This window comes from Myiozetetes cayanensis, unplaced genomic scaffold, assembly GCF_022539395.1.
Source record: "Myiozetetes cayanensis isolate MyiCay16 unplaced genomic scaffold, myiCay2020 scf3, whole genome shotgun sequence".
In the NCBI taxonomy this organism is placed as follows: domain Eukaryota; kingdom Metazoa; phylum Chordata; class Aves; order Passeriformes; family Tyrannidae; genus Myiozetetes; species Myiozetetes cayanensis.
The window spans coordinates 36544507-36565226 of NW_026087521.1; the positions used below are offsets into that span (position 1 = coordinate 36544507).

The 20720-nt window shown below is 38.0% G+C and overlaps 1 protein-coding gene across 1 annotated transcript in view; it reads left to right on the forward strand.

Annotated features, from left to right (window-relative positions):
* The window catches only part of TRHDE (thyrotropin releasing hormone degrading enzyme), a 208960-nt gene that overhangs the window by 127253 nt on the left and 60987 nt on the right, over positions 1–20720 (forward strand). The window contains exons 8-9 of the mRNA XM_050324389.1: positions 8275–8340; positions 10725–10912. Of these exons, the coding sequence (XP_050180346.1) occupies positions 8275–8340; positions 10725–10912 (254 nt within the window). The remainder of the gene's footprint in view (positions 1–8274; positions 8341–10724; positions 10913–20720) is intronic.

Consider the following 20720-nt stretch of genomic DNA (forward strand, 5'->3'; position numbering starts at 1 on the left):
GGATTTATGGTGACCTTTTCATAGTAAGTAACACTAATTTACTTCGAGGTCTGGGGCTTCTATAGGGAAAAGTATTACAGAAAGGTACAACGGAGACTTTTTGCCTGGTTAGCAATACTTGGGCATAGTTCAATCTAATGCAGAGAAATGAGCTGCCAAACTGTCACAATTAGCAGGTGCCATCCAAAAGTCTCTGGAAAACATTCCATCATTTTTTTGTGTGCACTAAGAATATGTTTATTGAGCAACTTGTGGTTTTAGGTTGAAGTGTATTATACAACCAAACAAGGCAGAACTAAAAATGAATGTACAAATCCAGTCAAATATATGCAGTTCAATTTCAGAGACTGCTTTATTTCTGTAAGATTTGTCCTTAGCTCAGTTGTTTAGTACTGCTACCAAATAATACATCAAATACATTTTTCTTTAAAGCCAAACTTAACATACTAGCAGGTGTCTCACTGCACAGCAGATACCATCAGACTCTGCTATGCACTAACTCTTCAATCCTTCTAATTGTTCCCTTTAGACTTTGCTTGCAAACTGCTTTGCCACCAGACTTCAGCTGCTGTTACTATGTTTAAAATGGAACCTCCTTCCTCTTCATGTTAGTAACTAAAAGGTGAAGCTGAATTATACAAGGGAAATAAACCTCTCAATTTAATATGTCTGATATTTTAATAAGGATTCTCAGCAAAGCAGGATGTATTTTAAAGCAGCTGGAAATTTGCCTGAATACAAATTTTGAATCTGTTCTAGATATCCTGTTCAGATTGGTTTCACTGATTTGCACTGCAGAAGATTATTAATTGCAAAATTGAGTTCCTTGCAGTCATTTGAAGTTTTCTTTTGTTGGAATTAAAATGACATAGCCATGTTAATTTCAGTTTGCTTACTTCTGATTTACAATACTGGTCTCTTATCAACAAGAAGTGGATAGAGCAAAGAAAACAATCTCATTGGTTTAATGATGGCTCATCTCCTTTCTCTTACTAGTTTCTCCCTGTGGATGGAACAGGGCACAGATCCTCTCTGGATCCTCTAAATGAATACTATACTTCCAATTCAATGGATGAGATACTCTCAAAATCGCCCTAATTCTTCTCCTACCAAAGTCAGTGTTAAAAATCTCATTCACCCATAGAATGCCAGAAATTTCATTTCTGCTGATCTTATTATTTTTAGAGCAAATGGGAGTATCATGAATTACAAAGGAAAAAGGACAAAGTAAAATACTATAATTATGTGGCCCATTCAGCATCATTGGCTCCAGAGAAAATTAAGATTTATTTCCATGTGTGGTTCCAGTTCACACTTCCTGATTAGTAGTTTTAGCTTACTGTTTAGATATAATGATTTAATTGCAGATATGACATGTTGACAGTGGATATTTTCCAGTTGCTGCTGATTGTAAGCATTATATCACTGTTGTGTGTGAAAAAAGTCTAAATATACTTTTTGAAAATAAAGGGCTGGAATTTCAGCTGGTGTGCAGTGATAGGATTCCACTGAATTCCCTCCCTAGGATTTTGAGTGTTGACTGAGATAGTAGCCCCAAGAGAAGGCAAAACACAGATGACGTGAATTCTTGCAGGATGTCTCTGAAATATGTTGTACACCTCTCAGGCCTTTCTTAAGTTCTTTTTACCTATTTGTGAGTTTGAACTGGAAGACAGCTAAGAAGTTCCTGATACTGAACATTTTAAACAGGGTTGCACTGAAAATTTATTCAAAGCAGAAGAAGGTAGGAATTGTAATTGGATTAGTTAAACATCATTGTAGCCCCATGTGAGCACTTTCAAAACAGAATTTAAATGTTATTTCTCTTTATTTGATTCATGATAGTGTTTCATTGTGACTTGAAATTTCTGAGTTTAGTATACTTCAATTCTGAATGCAGCGTCCATACGTAAGTTTTAATAAAGGTTAACTCATTCATTGTGAAAATTAGGTTATTGATGAGAAACAGCACCATCTATCATTACTTAGACATTTGAAAAGAACAGTTGTTCATCACTTTTAGAAAAACACACTTCGAAATAAAATTTTTTTCCCCTTAAATGTGATACATTGATATCTTTATCTTAGCTGTCTTCTGAAATCATAATACTTAGCCCATACTTGGATAGGACACGGGCTTAGGAAACCACCATTATGTTTTCCTCAGTGCTGCCTCCAGGTGCTCGTTCCCATCCATGCATGGCCCCCCAGCATCACTTCATTTATACCAGTGGAAGAGTTTGTAGTCCTCCTTGGTAAAGGAAGGAAAAGTGTCCTTAGTGCAGAATGTTACCTTTACTTTCTATACAGGTCGTTTCAGAGGTCTAGTTTGCAAAGTAGCATCACAAACAGGGGGATGGGGCCAAGCAGCATCAGAGGTTGTGGAAAGTACTTCATCTGGCTGTACCACCGAAATATCATCAAACTGTAGCTCTAGGAAGATACAGGAGTGTATTTGATGCTTTGTCTGTATGGAACACAGTGATAATTTTAGTACTAGATAAGGACTATCTACATAGTCATGCTTACTATCTGCAGGCGTGACTTTATACTCCTTGTGTGCTTGCTGTTTGAATATCGTTTTGATGCTGTTTTTCATTATAGCAGATTGAAATGCTTTTCTAGTTAGTTTAATTCATAGCTTCTGAATAACCTGGTTTTTTTGTAGTAGGAACACATTCTATTGCAATAGTAGAAGTATAGGAAGAGTATCAACATTTTTGATCCTCTGGTAGAACTCTGGCATAAGTATATTCTATCACTATAGTGTATTCTGTAGGTGGGCAGTTTTTACAAGACTACCTGGAAGCAGTTTTGAGCACTTTTAGTAAAACTATGTAGAAAAGTGAGCCACTTGTTTGGCTTACTTGACCTAGAAAAATCTGTTTCCAAGGTTTTTCTTAGCAGACATTGCATCAGTGCTTTGATAAGTGGTCTGATCACCGGTGTTTTTTCACCTTTTGGAGGTAGCTCTGCAGCTTGACTCACTGGTACAAATTAATTCTTGACACAAATAGAGTTAACCCCCATCTAATTTGCCTTACACAATGTTTGCCATGACCAGTAAGGTGAATTTACCTACTCTTTATTTATATTACCTACTCTACTTCTTGCCTGACTGCCCAGCAAGGAGAGTGATCACTTCTCTTCCTTAAGGCAGTTTCTCAAGGGTTAGTCTGTTGTACAGCTGAAAAATACTGCTAAACCTAGTTGACTATTTTAGCTTTTCTATTCAGTAGTCTTCCTCTCTTATGGGAATATTCACTGCTTTGTAGCTTGCTGGTAGCACTTTACCATTGTTTCTCACTCCTCCTTGTTTGTCACTCACCTTTGCAAACATATGCAGTATCTTCCTTCCTCTGACCTTTGCCCAAACTTTTTTATTTGAATGTTAGGCAATGTCAAAGTAATATGCAATAGCAGCTTTGCTGTTAGTAATGTGAAGGAAGGGAGGAAAGAGGTGGCATATTATAGTCAGTGAGTCAGCATCTGTCAAATAGTGTGTGGTGGCTTAAGTATACAAATTTCTAGGAAAACAAACATACTGGATTTGATACCAGGAGCCTTAGAGCCTGATTTCCATCTGAACTAAATGTTTTTATTTGTAGCTTGAAATCTTTGGTGATATACAGCAGTCATGTATAAAACCATTCAACAAGAACATATTGTAGGCTGAAGGGAGGAAGATGTGCACCAAGGAGAAGAAATGAAATAACACAAAAGGGAGGTAGAGGCAAGTCTGCTGTTTCCTGAGTCCTGAGAAAGGAGGAACATAGCCACAAGAACTGGAGCTACAAGAATTTGAGCCTTTTTCCTCACTCATGTAGGTAGTGGGATTTCCCAGTTATCTTTAGGAGAAGAATTTATTCAATGCCCATCTGTTTCAGATCTCAGCATCACTCATGAAAGTGAGGACAGGAGCTGTTTCTTCAGCCAACCAATCAACTTTATGCAGATTAACTGAGAAAGGAGTTTGGTCCTAGAATTGATATTTCGGTTCTTAGTTACAGATCTAAATTCTCCCCTGAAAGTAAGATGCATGTTTGGAGACTTATTCCCCCTTTACACCTGTTTAACCTCTTGACATTTATCAGTCACTACCTTTTATTAGTTGTGAGCATTATCATATTTAGATGGTGGGGAGGTTCATTTTTTTGAAACAAAGAGGCTCAGTTCCTAGCTAATATTGCAAATTAATACTGCAAACATATGAAAGACTTTTTCCTTTTAAATAATCTCCTTTTCTTAAAAAAATCAAATGCAATAAAAGGCCTGCAGGCTCAATCAATACAGCATTACTTAAAACATCTTTCAAAATTCTTTAGCACTTTTCACTGTATTTGTATGACTGTTCAAGCTATCTACTTCAGATTTCAAGTAATAATTTCAAAAGCATTGAGCCTTTTAATTTTTTGGGGTGTATTAAGATTATTGTTTGACAACTACAGTCTAAATATTTTGGGATTTCTTAAAAGAGCTTATGTTTTGGTTGGGCAGTAAATGTACTTCGTTTTCATGGTGTGACAGATTCAGGATATTTATTTATTTGTTTGCTTGTTTGTTTGATGTTAGGAATTGCTAAAACACATGTTAGAAAACCGCATTGTCTGATAATTTTTTTTATTGATAGAGGTGAATGGATCGTATTCCAGTATTCGTTTTGGCAAAGAGTGGCTTCATATTTTAATGACAAGAAGTTAGGAAGAATATTACAAGAGGATGCTTACTGAAAATGTAAACCCAAATGATCAATTTTGTGTGTGTATTTGATTAATTTTCATGTTGAGTGATGCTGCACTAGGGTCTTTGTACTTTCCCCATGACAAAAAAAAAATAAATAAATGGAGGCAGCATTACAATGAAGGAGAAAGGAAGAGTTGTAGAAGAGCACTTTTGAATCTTGAATTGTTAAGATTTTCATGCCATCTTTTGTGCTTACACACATTGTAGGGTTATAGCTGAAAGAAAGGTGGCTAATGAATATCTTCATGCTCCAGCATACTCCAGTTGATGGAACAGCTTTTGTAGGTGATAGACTTGCAAGTTTATGGTGGGAAGCAGCCTTGCAGCCAGATGGTTTTGGGCATATGTGTTTAAAAATAAGTAGCTTTAAGTCACTTTACCTCCTTTGGAGTTGTGCTGAATGCAGCTTAGATTCAGACAGCTGTTTTTTCAGTGTCATCCTCTTCTTTTCTGTGGCTTGCATTTCTCTTCTGTTTGCTTTGTTTTTTTCTATTGAATGTACGGGCAAAGGGGTGGTTAATACTCCTGCCCTGGAGAATTACTGTGAATGAGAGCATCTATTCTGCCTCTTTGCAAGCTACTTAGGACTTAGATATGGGTCTCCAGGAGGAAAAAGGAATTATATTCCTACTTGTTCCATCCTCAGAACAGACAAGCAGAGTGTGTGTACATCTTTGGCTCCTGTTTTACCACTTCCTGATATTTATTGGATGCTGATACATGTAAGCCTTTTATCTTCTTTTTTAAGTTGAGTACTGTCCATGGAAGATACTTCAAGAGAGGTTAATAATCTGGTAGTGAAAGTTCAGGCTGATCATAGAAACCCGAACTATCTTTGGAGTCAGCAGCTGGGGAGGCGGTAACAAAGTGGAACTTTGCAGCAGAGGTGAGGGTGGTTGGGTCTGGCAGTGTTCAGTATAAAACCAAGCTCTCGGAGGGAACCACATTCAATACAGATCTGTAAAAGCATGTATGGCTGGGGGAGAGTGAAGCAGGGAACAGTAATGCACTATGTCTTTTAGTGCCAGAACTAGGAAGCAGCAGACAGACAGGTGTTTGAAACAGGAACCTTGACACAACAGATCACCAAAAGCAAAAATGCTTTTTCATAAGATGTTGCAAATTATGAACATTTATATAGGTTCAGAACCAGTCAAATTCACAGAAGATAACTATTAAATACAAGGATACTAGTCTGATCAGGACTTCTTGTGCCATGAAGTGCTGGATGATGGAAGAGCATTCTGGGGGGGTACCGCTGTATGTGTTTCCAGCATATAAAGGGTATAAATACCCTTTCTGGGTGCCTGCTACTGGTTATTGTTGAAAACAGGATATATGAGGATGTTTGATGGGACTTGGTTCAGAAGCCTTTTGCTCTTGTGCCTGTAGAAAGTGCACTAAGATTTGGGATTGCATTGTAGATTTACTATTGGAAGCCTATTTTGATGCACCGTGTCACTTAGAGTTGCTTTTTGTGTAGTATGCTTTTGACAGCACTCCTAGTTTGATGCTATATTTAAGGTCTTGATGCAATTTTCATAAGATAAAGAAAAAATTGATGAGTACCTATATGGTACCAGGACTGTACTTGCATGATGTGTTTCTCATTGTATTTTCTTATTTCATTGTAAAGTTTAGGATTCCTTTTGTTTTCCTTTGCGAGGTAAACATGTTAGATTGGAGTATAATAATTTTTTAACTGACTGACAAGCCACATATAAACCTCCCAATCTGTGTATTGGGAGGAAAAAACCCAAATGAAACAAAACCCAAAAGAAAAGGGTGAAAGTATTTAATTTCTTTGCAGTCTTCCTGAAAGCAAAACATAAAAATCAAATAAAATGTTCAATGGTAGATTTGTAAGCATGGAGTCCTCAAGTATTCCACCCATTTTATTTTGCTCTGTAACAATTCTGAAAGCATCTCTCAGAAGAAACAATATATGCAGCATTTTCTTGTGCTGCTTAGAATGCGGATTGTATATTTGTTGTTATTTATTTACCTTGTCCCACTTTTGTTTATTCCTATTTTAACTTTCTAATTTGCAGTTCAACTTCTTTAGCTTTGGAAGTTATTAAATATTTCACTGTGCCTTAAATGATTCTGTATTTTTAGACAAAATGGAAGCACCGAGTGCTGTAGATGCAGACTATATAATAATGTCTTTTTTCTGAGTTAGGCTCATGACATTAAGACTCGGCACTGCATTTACAGAGTCAGTGTTCTCATTTAGCCTTCCTAGTCTGCGATTAAATGGGAGTTGCTGCTTGTCTTACTATGAGTTGGCTGACAAAAGCTAAATCTGTCACAGGTGCTGCAATTTGTGTATCAGAAAATTTGTTTTCCAAATACTAATTATTCCCAAAGTATCTTACTTCACACAAAGCATAGATAACACAGTCAGCAAATTTGTCCCAGTTTTATCATTGTGCTGTAAATTAGGGTTTATCTTCTAGGGTTTGTAAAGTGAAGATGGTAGAAATTGAAATGCAGGAGAACCAATTGATTTATAACCTCTGATGTGTTTTTGCACTTAATTCTTCCAATCAAAATGCTTGAAATCCATGTTATTCAAATAATCACTGCTGAATTTGACTTCTGTAACTAAATGAGCTGTTGTCTAGGGACATAGAATAGTGGGAAACAACAGTGTTGTCTCTTGAGAAGTCATTTAAAATAGGAAGTGTTTTATACCTGACAGACCTAGACCTAAGCTGGTCATAGGCTTAAACTATTAATTTGGGAAGTTACTTTAATATGATGGAAGCTTATCAGGAATTATCTTTCTGGTTCTTATGGGAGAAGAATGGACCCTCAGTTATTGAAACTGTGGTGGAATAAGAGAAAACATTCAGTTTATACTCTCCTCAGACTCTGAGTCATGTATGGAGTGAAAACACACATGTAGGTACCTGTGCACAAGCACTGAGTTGGTTTTCTGTCACCTGTCCTCCACTGCTCCATGTCGTGGTGAGTCTTTGTGATAACCTGTTACAGCCCCAGTTGCCCATATGGTGTATTTTGACATTGAAGGGCCAGGATCTCCCTAGATAGGAGTTTGTAGTTCAGATAGACAGGCTATTCAGTTAAATCTTTTGTAATTAATCCAGCTGTCATCTGAGTGAGGAAATTTTTGACACGAGATGCATAATGACCTTCTAAAATAGCAATCAGAACTGGGTTTCAGCAGCTTCTCCTTTCACTGCTGAGAACTACCTAGGAATCCCTTCTAAGGTTAGACATCTGTCTTAAATATATATTCAAAATATTTAGTTTATAGATTGACCTACACAGAAAAGGAAGAGCATTGAATATTGTAAATGAAATTTTTAGCAACAATTTTTGCATTGCAAACTAGCTTAAGAAACTGTTTATTTATTCCCTTAGGATGAACATATTGTATATTTCTAGATTTCTAACAAATGCAAACATTGATGTGATTTAACTTCTAATAGCAGTGATTCACAGCTCTAGTTGTTTGGCTTGTGTATAAGAATACTGATTTGTATTTTTATTTTATTTCTATAGGACTATTTAACCATTCACAAGTATGGCAATGCAGCCAGAAATGATCTCTGGAACACATTGTCAAAGGTAAAATGCTTTAATCTATTGCACTAAGGGATAAGCAGGAATTTACTGTGCTATTTTTCTTGTTGAGGTTAGGAGCAAATAGTGCACATTGAGATCTTCACACCCCAGAACAAATACTAAAATTGATGCCAAGAAATTCCATTTGAGTTAACCTAGTAGCAACATTAAAATATGGTTTTGGCAGCATTTCTATTCTTTGTTACATTAAAATATATTTTTTTGCATGTGCTATGTCACTGATGTGTAGTGAAAGATACTTCATGGAATCTGCTGTCGTTGACTTCAGTGGCAGCACGCTGAAGCCCATAAGCTGCAAAAGGCTTGACTTGTGTTTCTAGAGCCTGGTCTAGGGATTTATAAGGAAAGAGTATAAGTTTCATAAAGTGAGCCAAGCATGTCTGAATTTCTTCCCTATCGGGCTAGTCTGAGCTGGTCTGGGTCTTCTCCAGAAATAAAGACAGAGTACAAGGCAATGTGGAGTACAGTCAGCGAGTTTTGGTGCAAGTACCAGCCCAAGCCATACAGAACATGGAAATCTAGTTGTAGCTATTGACACCAAAGCTAGATTTCAGCTGGAGGTTCAAGACATCTGCATTTATCTAGACCATTGGGTATATACATGTAAGCTAGGTGTCCAAGCTCCAGTGTTCTCAGTGAGTCTTCAGTTGCCCATTCATAGACTTCTAGCAGTGTTTCCCTTAGTTTATCCTGCCTGACTTCCAGCTGCCACACGATATAAGCATGTCGATTGTAGGTACACCCGTTTTGAAAGAATGTGTTGAGTATTTTAGGACATTTCATTTGACACGTGGTGAATAGGAAAAACTGGAGTCCCAGAAATCCAGTCAATATAGTCAGCTCGGCATAGAGAGCAATTCAGTTGACCGGCCATTACATGACTATTTTATAAAGAGCCTGAACTCTGACTGTTGACTAGGGCCATGGGATAGTTGCTCAAGTATATGCAACTAGGGCCAGATTAGATGCTGTAGGATGTTCAAGACATTCAGGTGTGTCTAATCAATTTAAAAGAAGATATATGGACAAATCTGTGCTCTTCTGAAGTGGCAGGAAAAGGTCAAATGACATTAGCTACCTACAGGTGGGCAGCTGAACCAAGTCCTATGTCTATACTGACTGCTAATGAGTTAAGACATGTAATATATAGTCAGGCTTTTAAATCTATGTCTTAATCTAAAGCTGAATGCCACTGCAAAAGTCTTTCTTGTTTCTAACCCGATGCTTTTCTCTGTTAAAGCCTTTGGGACAGTTCTGGGTGATGGAAGGTCAGAGGGATGTACGTAGTCTTAAAAGAACAGCGGAACACACAGCTAATAAAGTAGAACAAAAATGAGACTGTATTTTGGTCCATAACCACTATGGCTATACTGTATGCTCATATCTATTGTTACAGCTGATTCCGTTTGCTTCAGCTATAAACGCATTTGTTGCCAACCACTTTGTTCCTAATGCATTACAATTGTAGCTTCAGTTCTGAAGACATCTTCTGCTTGTATTCATCAGAGGTTGCTCAGTCTGTGATCTCGGACTCTGTTTGACAGCTAGGAACATTTCCGTCACTGAAGAACAAATGATGCCTGTCATTCTCCTCATGCCAAGTCTCATCTCCCATGAGACTTGGTAGTATCTTTCTGTGTTTCAGATGAAAATGCACTTGTAAAACAGCATTTTTATTGACATATGGAATCAAATATGAACACATTAATTCTCCATGTGTTATGACAGGTGCAGTTTATGAAGTTTATGAAGCAGCAGGGGATATCTTGAAACACATAGCCTCACTTTGGACATAAGGGACAATATTTTCAAATAACTACTCATTTAATTTTCGAAACAGAGGAGCTCTGTTAATTTAGAGCCCTTCAAATGTACCTTATTGGAGGTGCCCTAGATCAACTAACACTTTTTTAACCTTAGCTGGTCAAGAATATATTTTGGAGACAGCCACCCACTATTTCTGTGGCTGTTTTTAAAATCCTGTAAAGAAGGTTATTTCTTCTGTTAGAGCAAAAGTGCCTGAGTGATGTGGGAAACATGATTTTCTGACTGTCACTCTCCTCTCTGTTAAGCTTACTCAACATTTGTTTTTGAGAAATACAGAGGCTTTTGGTTATGTAGTGTGTGTATTGGGTGTACACGTGCGTGTGTGTCTGCACGCACACATGATGGTTATTTCAACCTCCAAAACTAGTTATGATCTCCGGGACAAAAACCAAAACAAAACAAAAAACACAAACAAACAAACAAACAAAACACACACAAACCAAAAACAAAACCAAAAAAACCCAAAAACCCCCACCCAGTTTTATGTGTTGGATGATGATACTACTTCAATGTACTGAAACTTTTCTTTTTCCTTCAAGGCTTTAAAAAGGGTTGGAAAATCGGTAAATATCCAAGAAGTTATGGATCAATGGACACTACAGATGGGTTATCCTGTTATCACTATCTTGGGAAATGAAACTACAGACAACATCATAGTCATCTCCCAAGAGCGTTTTGTTTATGATAGTGATGCTAAACCCAAGGATCCTTCCCGTGGAGACAACAGGTACTTATATTTCTCAATATCTTTCAAGAAGCTGTAATAGTTTAAGTAAGTGCTTTATGTGAAGGTGGCTCTTTAGAAATCTGAGCTTTGCTTGGTATCAATAGCATGTGGTGACTCTTCTGTTTGAACTGTATAGTTGAGGCTAGTTAAAGATGAGGCTAGTTATAAGAATTGAAAAAAATTTCCCGTTTACATCCTGACAGTTCTCTGTGACAGTGTCTTACATCACACATCTGTTTCCTCTCCTTTTCTTTTGATTTTGTCACACTCCATGAAGTAATTTGGAATGTGGTTGTAAGATCTGATACTTCTTTTTAACAAATTTTTTGGAGTGGACCTCTCCATGCTAATACATTGAGTAGACAGATGTAAATGTGTGTCAAATACGTACTTTGCTTGACTTGGGAAGCAGTCAGGAGCTAAACTGGACCTCTGTACAAGGCAGGGGGTTCCAGCTGTTTCATTTTTGAAGCCAGCTGAACTGGTCCTACGGGAACTGTAACATTGGCTGAAATCGGCATCTTTGCCTCTACCCTTTTTCCACTTACATTGTTTTGTTCCTGCTCCCAGCTGACTCCACAAACTTCCTTCATTCCAGAGACAAGCTGACATTCCTGGCTGATCCCGGAGAATCCTCATTGTTTAAAGCAGTTTTGGCATTGTATTTTAAGGCCGGAATATAGAGCTGATGCTAGAGAATTGCAAGATAGCCTTTGAAGTTTCTGTGTTGACCTGTTTCATTGGTGGGAAAGAGGGCACACTGTCAAGCTGAAATACTCCAGTGTTTGCCCGGTAGATTTAAATTATTAAAATTTAATATGAAATTTTGGTTGACATATCTGGAGCTTGTAGAGTATTCGTGTTTAGGAAGGCCTAAAATTATAGTTACGTTTATTGGAGAGTGTTTAGAAGTTCATTATCCTTTCTTAGAACATGAATATTATGGAACTCAAAAATGACATAAATAGTTGTTTTTCTGGCTGTATTGGAGCAACCTAGAAAGATATTAAACATCTGTTTAAGTTCTGGGCTGAAATTATTTCCTTTGTGAAAAAGAGATAAAACAACTGAAGGTGGAGCGTTGGAAGTGTTCATGACTCACTGTTCAGTGCAGCAGGAGAGAGATTCTCCCTTATTCACTTGAAAATTTCTTTTGTGCAAGCGTATATCTGTGTAATGTAATGTGAGTGGATTTTACTACTTAAAAGAACAGAGACTATTAGTTTTTTGATTGACTAAAACCAATATGTTAAGCCTTTTAAGTATTGTAGAGACTTTCTTGAATAGATTTTCTAGGTATTCAGTATTGGTTCTGTATTTCATGTGTAAAGACTACTGGGTGTGTAAATGATATCAGGAGTGATGTAGTGGGTTGACCTGGCTGAATACCAAGTGCCCACCAAAGCTGCTCTATCACTCCCCTTCTCAGCTGAGCTGAGAAAGACTCATGGGTTGAGATCAGCAGAGGGAGAGATCACTCACCAGTTACTGTCACAGGCAAAACAGACTTGACTTGGGGGAAAAAAAAATTATTGCCAATCAAATCAGAGAAGGGTACTGTATAAATAAAATGAAGTCTTAAAATGCGTTCCCCCCAGCCCTTCCTCTTTCCAGGCTTAACTTCACTCCTGATTTTCTCTACATCTTTACCCCCAGCAGTGCAGGGGAATGGGAATGGAGCCTGCAGTCAGTTCATCACTCATTGTCTCTGCTGCTCCTTCCTCCTCAAGTGGAGGGCTCGTGACACTCTTCCCCTGCTTCAGCATGAGGTCCCTCCCATGGGAGACAGTCCTCCATGAACTTCTCCAACATTAGGCTTTCCCGTGACCCGCAGTACTTCACAAACTGCTCCAGCATGGATCCCTCTCAGAGGATGCAGTCCTTCAGGATCACACTACTCCAGCATGGATTCCCTGTGGAGTCTCAAGTCCTGTCAGCAAACCTAGTGCCATGTGGGGTCCTTTCTCCAGGGGGGTCACAGGTCCTACCAGGAGCCTACTCTAGCCTGAGCTTCCCATGAGGCACAATCTCCTTTGAGCACCCACCTACTCCAGCGTGGGGTCCCCTACAGGCTGCAAGTGGATCTCTGCTCCACAGTGGACCTCCGTGGGCTGTGGGGACACAGCTGTCTCACCATGGCCCACACCATGGGCTGCAGGGGAACCTCTGCTCTGGCACCTGGAACACTTCCTCCCACTCCTTCACCATTGACCTTGGTGTCTGCAGGGCTGTTCCTCTCACATATTCTCCTTTCTCTAACTGCTCTTTCCCACGTTATCCCAGAAGCACTGCCACTGACACTTATGTGCTTGACTTTGGCCAACACTGGGTTGATATCGGAGCTGGCTGGCACTGGCTCTGTTGGACGTGGGGCAAGCTTCTGGCAGCTTCTCACAGAAGCCACCCCTGTAACACTCCTGCTACCAAAACCTTGCCATGCTAATCCAGTACAGGTGAGAATTAGACATAGCTTTATTTTCATATGTCATTATTCATCATATGACATTTATAATGTCATATTTTCATATGACATTAGTTCATAATTTAAACTGTATCTTGAGATATGTGGAACAGTAGTATTCTACACCAGCAGGGCAAGTTCTGCTGGATTTCTTAGGAGATTTTGTCCACAGATTTTATCACAATTATGATTTCTAAATATTAGAAATAAGATTTAGTGCTACAGAAAACACAAAGAAAGATATCAGCATGAGCCCTGCCAGGAATTTAGTGCCCTAACAGGCTGTACAGTACATATGTGTATCTCCTTTGGCTAGTCTCTTTGCCCTTCTTTTCCCTCTTTGGATTTGTTTTTCTCTGTGCTTCCATGTCATTTTAACCACAAATGGGAAGGCCCTTGCCCAAGGAAAGCTTTGTTGATGGATTGTTTACTCCAGCCAATTAGAAGACAAAGTTAACTTGAAAGTCATATTATGTAAGTATAAATACAAAAGAAAAGGAAATGTATACATTTAGCAAAAGGTGAAACTTACCTATACCATTCACCTTTCAAAAAACATCCATCAACTTACAATAAACTCTTATGGCTTAATTATAAATTGGTGCCTGGAGTGTTATAACACTGACCATGCAATTTGTTTGTGCACTGCCGACAGGAACATGTGGCTAGAAATGCACAATGGCTCTGTGCCATTAATGTCCTTTCATATTGACATATTAATAAAAAGCAAGACTGACATACTGAATATAAACTTAATCTTTTATCCAGCAATGACCTAGGTATTTTTCAGGGGTTTTTTTGGTGATATCTTTTTTCTTTTCTCCCCACTGGAGAAGTCACTGTTCCTTCAGTTACTGTGAAAGCAGTAGACAGGGAAAATCACATTACTGTGTGACCATTTGATAATTCATGATGCATTACTCTACACTGGTTTTTAATATTGAAAGAGCTGAACTTTGTATGACATGATACAGCTTTTCTTCAGGTACACCAAGAGGGGTGATAACTGGAATGGAAAGAGCACATTGAGGGACATTAAGCACGATTAGGTTTGCTGATGTCTGATGATGAGATATATATATCTATCTATATATCTATATATATCTCATCAGCATGCAGTCTTTGGAGGTGTTACATATCAGTGGCCTAATTCACAATCCAATAAAGTTGGTACTTATCTCCTGTGAATGACCCATGAATTTAGGCGTTATACGCATGGCTTCCTGGGGAGCCATAGTAGGCACTATAAATAGTGGGGAGCAAATGTTGTTTATGCCACATTTGAGGTCATGGTCTTGCAGGGCAGGCAACACTGGCTTCCTTAGGGAAGTTTATCTATGGAATAATTTTGATGATCATTTTAAACACCATAAAGAGTAGAGCTGCACAAAACACAGAAAAATGTACAGGTCCAGGGCTTTCCAGGAGTTTATCATCTAAACAGACAATACAGTATGCACTGGAAGGCTCCAGGGAAGGCGCTTAAAGCATCCATCTGCCATATAGTCTTTAGTTATCCAGAGGTGGAGCTGTAGTTTGATATGGCATAGCAATAAATGTCAATTCTGTTGCCTTCAAAATGATGAGGAGTTTAAATTTCTGGTTCAGATGCTCTCTAGGCAAATTTAACTTTGCCTTACTGTAGAAAGAGTCACTTTAGAGTAGATCTTTCAGATGTATCTTCTGCATAAGAAATGTAAATAAATAGTCAACCAAGTATTTCAGAACCATTCTAGTTTTATAAAATGTCTGTACTTTTCTTTATGCAGCAATTAACTGTTAAAAATGAAAGTGAAGCTGCATATTTAATTTTTCTCTCTGAAACTGTATAGAAGAATACAGAAGCAGCAAGCAGATTTTTCTAAGTGATAAATGGTAAAAGTAAAAGTTGTTTATACCTTTGGCAGTGGTTGATGCCTAGTCTATTGCTGTAAGTATCTTTAATTCTTCTACAGAAGAGAATGATTACATATAGTTGATTTTCCAGTCTCATGTATATTTGGGCTCCATGTCTTTATACCTGCAAAAAACTGTGTTTCAAGAGCCATACATATATAAACTGTGATTTAATTCTGTGCATAGAATCGACTGTAGGGCGTGCTAAGCTCTAATATTTGGCCTGAAACTATAGAAGGTATACAATTTCACTTCTTTGTAAACTGTAGACAGATTTTGCTTGACACTTACACATTCACATGATCCATAGTTTTCATTTTATGAGAAAATAAAACTAACAGTTTATTCTAAAAACAGACACTGTTTTTAGAAATGTCATTCCTTAGAATGGCCAAAATCACCAGCTTTGATTTGAATGTCAAGGCGTATGGTTGGTACAATGCTTCAGTAGAAATTTCAACTTATCCTAGCAAAAATTTAAAACTCCTATAATAACTGTATAATTCATATTCTGCTCCCATATAACAATCCCTTATTTAAGCGTAAGTTTGGTCCTGAACTCCTGTATACCCCTGTGAGAATGGATTATGCCCTTACATTATAAGGCTACACTGGAGAAGGTGATATTACATCTGACAGGGTTCACTGGGTTTCCCTGCTGACAGAAAATGATGATTTTAAGGCACTAGTCTCATCCATCATTACAAGAATGGCTCCCAGATATGACAAGAAATTTTATGAAAAATAATCTGTGGTCTAGGCAATAAACTAACCAGTTTTGATGAAATCCATAAACTTTTTATATACTCAATTGAAGAGCAGACCAAAGCTTTCTGGTTTTGGGTATGTTTTGCCTTTTAAAAATATGTAGAGCTTGTATCTTCAAATGTGGAGAAATAACCTTTCCAATGTTACCAAAATAATTAGGTTAACTTTGCTGGGATAATATTAATTTATACAGTGTTCTTATCATGCATGCAGTTTCCATAGCTAATCTTTGCTTGTTCATGATAATATCCTAAGGGGAAGTGTCTTGCTGGGTGTTGAACACAGCTAGCTGTGAGGAAAGAGAAAAAAGGAAGATGCACAAATTGGGATATGAACAGGATATTCCTACATGCTGTAGTGTAGTAATCCTCTGTGCCTTTCTCCATGAACTGGAACAAGGGAAAATTCAGTCTAATGGTGCCACCCAGGAACATGACCATCCAAACTAGAGCTGTACAGGCTCATGGGTCTAACTAACACTGAGTGGTAATTATGACAGCTGAAAGGCTTTACAATGGGTGGCAGAGCTGCTCAGCAGTCACTCGACTTCAAGATAAATTATTAACTTCAGAATTTATTTCCGTTCAGGTCTCTTTCGAATTTCCTACACAAAGTTCATTTATTTATTCAGGCATTTTTGAAAAAGGGCTGTACTTGTCCCCTTTACTGGTAATTATTTTCATAGTAAAAGCATAGCTGTGTTTGGATATCACTGTGTGTATTCTTATTCAGTTGTAGGGTGTTGTCACTTGAGCAGTGATGGGGAACTTCTGTCCACTTATCAGCTAAGGAGCTGGTTAAACAAAAACCAAAATGTTAGGAGCACAAGGCGAATGCTGATTAGTATCTATGAGATGTTCTTCAAGCAATTGTGGATTAATGTAGCATGTGTAGTATTAATTATGTAATAAAAAAGGACCATAATGTGAACAAATATTGTTCCATAAACTGAGTAAAGAGGGCTAACACAATGTAAATAGAAAAAGAAGTGCTCATTTACCTCCCTGTCTCTGGGAAGTATTCTCTAATCTTCCATTTTCCCATGTCCTCTGAGTGTTCTCTTCCTATGCCTTTCATCTTTGCTATACCTGAACCATTGCACTTGTGTCAGCATTTGTATCGGAAACAACTTCTGTTTTGCCACCTAGGGAGTAGGTGTGGAACCCTAGTTCATTTGGATTGACCTCAGTGCCTCTATATCAGCTATAATAATGCTGAAGGGAACAGGCTTCAGGAAAGGAAGGTACGGTGTATTAGACACAGAGGAAATGGAATTAACAGAAGTGAGATGAAAAAATCAAGAGTCCTTAGTGGATCACAGAACTAACTGTGTGTGAACAGTGCCAGATATTGATTTAACCATTTTTTTAGCTAGTCAAGCAGGGACTTGAAAATACTTTTTCTTGCAGAGGAGTGATAAAGCGTGGGGTGCTCCTTTTCTTTTACATGTACACTGGAGTAGAGGCCAGGTGTGTGACACCAATAGATCTTGTCCTTTGATGGGTATTGGGACAGTCCTTAACCCCAGCAGCCTGAGAGAGGACAGTGCTGCGCAGAGTGCTGCTCCTCCAAAGGAGTGGGTACAAGGGCTGCCTCTGTGAGTGACCTGGAGGAAGCCTGTCTGCCTCAGCACATGCCAGAAGAGTGCCTTTGCTGTTGGGTGCTGGTGTTTGCCAGCCCAGCCCTTGTGCTGTGCTTTGCTTGTTAAAATATGATTTTTTTTTTCTGTAAAAGCCACTAGAAAGTACCATCTTTTGTGTTGTCTTTTCATTTTTAGAGGCTTTTCTGATTGTTGCATATTTTTTAAAATCAGAATAGGAAGTGCTTTTAAAATCTGTTCCTGTACATATCTGTGCTGGTGTCTCTAGCAAGATTATGATTTTGCTGCTTGCAAAGATCTCAGAAATGCCAATTCTAATTTAGCACTTTATTTCCAAAACCATTTCACAGCTTCTATTTGCGAGAAATTTCTCTCACTGGGAAACTTCCAGGATGCTCTGGTGTGTGGTATGGGCAACTTTTAGTGTTAGAATTTACAGAATGCTAAAGAAGACAAAATTGGTGTATTGTGTTATTACTTCCTGTGCAGTGACAGCACTTGTATCCTGACAGAAGTTAGGCTGACAGGGAAAAGCTGCTGCTGTGTTTTATTATCACTCCAAATGTGTCACTTTTCTCATCTTATTTGCTAATACTAACTCTCAGGAATTCCTAGATACCCAAACTAGTTAATTAACTCACATTAATTAAATCAATTCCATGCTGAGGGAAGAAGCATGTACTTGAAGGCAGAACTATGTTATAATGTAGAGTGAAGTGAGGAGATGAAGAGGAGAATAAGGGCAGCAGTGCTGGTGGGGAGCTGCTTAACAAGGCAGGGGGTAAGAGAGGGAGTGCTGCATGGCAGGATGCAAACATGAGCTGGAGTTTGGAGCATTAAAGTTGTATAGCTAGAACAGGCAAATATGGAGTACGAGGGAAGTGATGTTTAAGGTGGGGGCTTTAGTGAGGTAACGAGCAGATTGGGAATAGCCCAGATAGCCTTTGGCAGAGCCAAGTTTTATAGGAAGGATGAGAGTGGATAAATGGCTTTTTAGAAGTCAGAGATGTGAGTTCCCCATTGTTGATCAGAGGATAAAGCTTCTAACATGCTCTGTTGTTTATGTCTTCTTTCTTCTGCTTTTTGAAGTTGTTGATAATGGGTTTCTTTTCCTTTAGTCTTTGTGTGAGCCCTTACACTCAATAGTAGAATCTTAGGTATTATGGAGGAGATACTTTGGTGGGGGACTCTTAGGGAAGTTTACTGAGGAAAGAGAAACAGTTATAGGAATTGTGTTTTGATTTTGCTTAAAACCGTATTATTCAGAGGAAAAATCAAAACTGAACATTGGAATATGCTGAAAAATGCTTAGTACAAAGTCTCCGAGAACATATTGGAGGACTGTAAGCATAGCTAAAATGCTACTCTTATTCCTGCTAGGGCAGTCCCTTCTCAGCCCATAACACATCCTTCTATTCCATCCAGATAAATGTCACACTTGCACTCTAGTCAAGGCGCTATGCACATGGTGAAGGACAACACAGAGATGGGGTTTGCATGATCAGCACCGCGTGTGCAATTCTGCAAGGATGTTTTGCACTGGTGCAAGACGGAACAGAGGATGCTGGAGAGATTAAGAGCTGTTACTGCAGGGTAAAGAGGCAGCTGTTGGGATAGACAGTTAAAACTTCTTAAACCCAGCTTCTTTGTATCCCTCTTTGATTCAGCACCTAAAGTTGCTTGTCAATTTCGAAAAAAAAAAAAATGAAGCCTTTGAGTTTTACTTTTAAAAAGGTGGTGTTAGGCAGGAAGGACACAGCATGTACTGACAAAGAATTTGTAGTATTTGTTCTTTGCCCATGACATCTTTCTAGATTTAGTAATGTACACAGCTAGCACTGGCACTGAAATGAGTCAGTTTTAGAGAGCTTCATAATAATTATAACCACCTGATTTTTAATTTATTTTTGAATGAAATATTAAGCTAATATTACACAGAAGTTTATAGTAGGTTTAGTAATCAGATAATTATAATTATATTATATTAATGTTATATTATCAGACAACACATTTTTTTCTTTTCAGACTGGGTAATTTAATTTCAATTTACTGATTTAAATTACTTTGTGTCTACCATTAAAAAGTCAACCAGACCAAAGTTAGGTAGGATGCTGAATACATACAGCTGTTTTCTAACAGACTATGCAGGCTGTCATCTTGAGGCAGACCCGCAGTGCAGAGCCACACATGAGCTCTTTCATTCTGGGACTGCTGTTATGGCACTGAATCCTTTTCTTATGTTTAGGAATTTGTGTTGTCGTTATATTGGTAAAGACATTATATTTGGCATAAGACTCGTGGAGAATGTAATTTTTCCCCCTTTTTCTGTTTTTCAGCTCTAGAATTTACTTTTTGCCAAAAATTATTCCAAATATTCTTGTGAAGAAGGACTATATTAGAGTAAAGGAAAACCAAAAAATCTACATCCTTAATACATTGCTGTTAACCTTGTTAATCACTGTTGTGATCACAAGTGAATTATAGCGTCAATGATTCTATTGAAATACATGCCTCTAAAATGTATTCATACATGCCTCTAAAATGTATTTCAACTTGCTGACATTGAAAATACTTTTCCCTCTGTATCTTTGTATTTATATCCTTATACAGAAAAAAATCTAAAGGATCCATCCTAGACATTGTTGTTCTTAGCAGCAGCTATCAGCCCTTCATTTAGAGTATACCAATATGATCACTTTTTTTAATATGAGTTTCTAAATGAAAGCATACATAATAGACAAATACATAAAATTAGCAGCGGTATTGAGGCAGAACTCACTCTTAAGACTAAAATATGTTTCCTAGTCACTCTTATGCAATTTTAAATATTTCTCCAAACTATAAAGATTATCCATAGTTTCATCCATGTGTGCAGCTAAGTATAATCTGTATTCAAAATATAATAGGCTCACAATTCCAAATACCTCTCAAAACCCAGAGTTTTACTTCCCTCTGAAATGTATATTAGCTGTATTCAACTGCACATCCAATCAGAGCCTTTGAAAACCTCAAAGTAGTTAAGAGGCAAGACTGCTCTGTAAATTGATTTCTGTTCATCCATGAGACATCTGTTAAGTTCACTT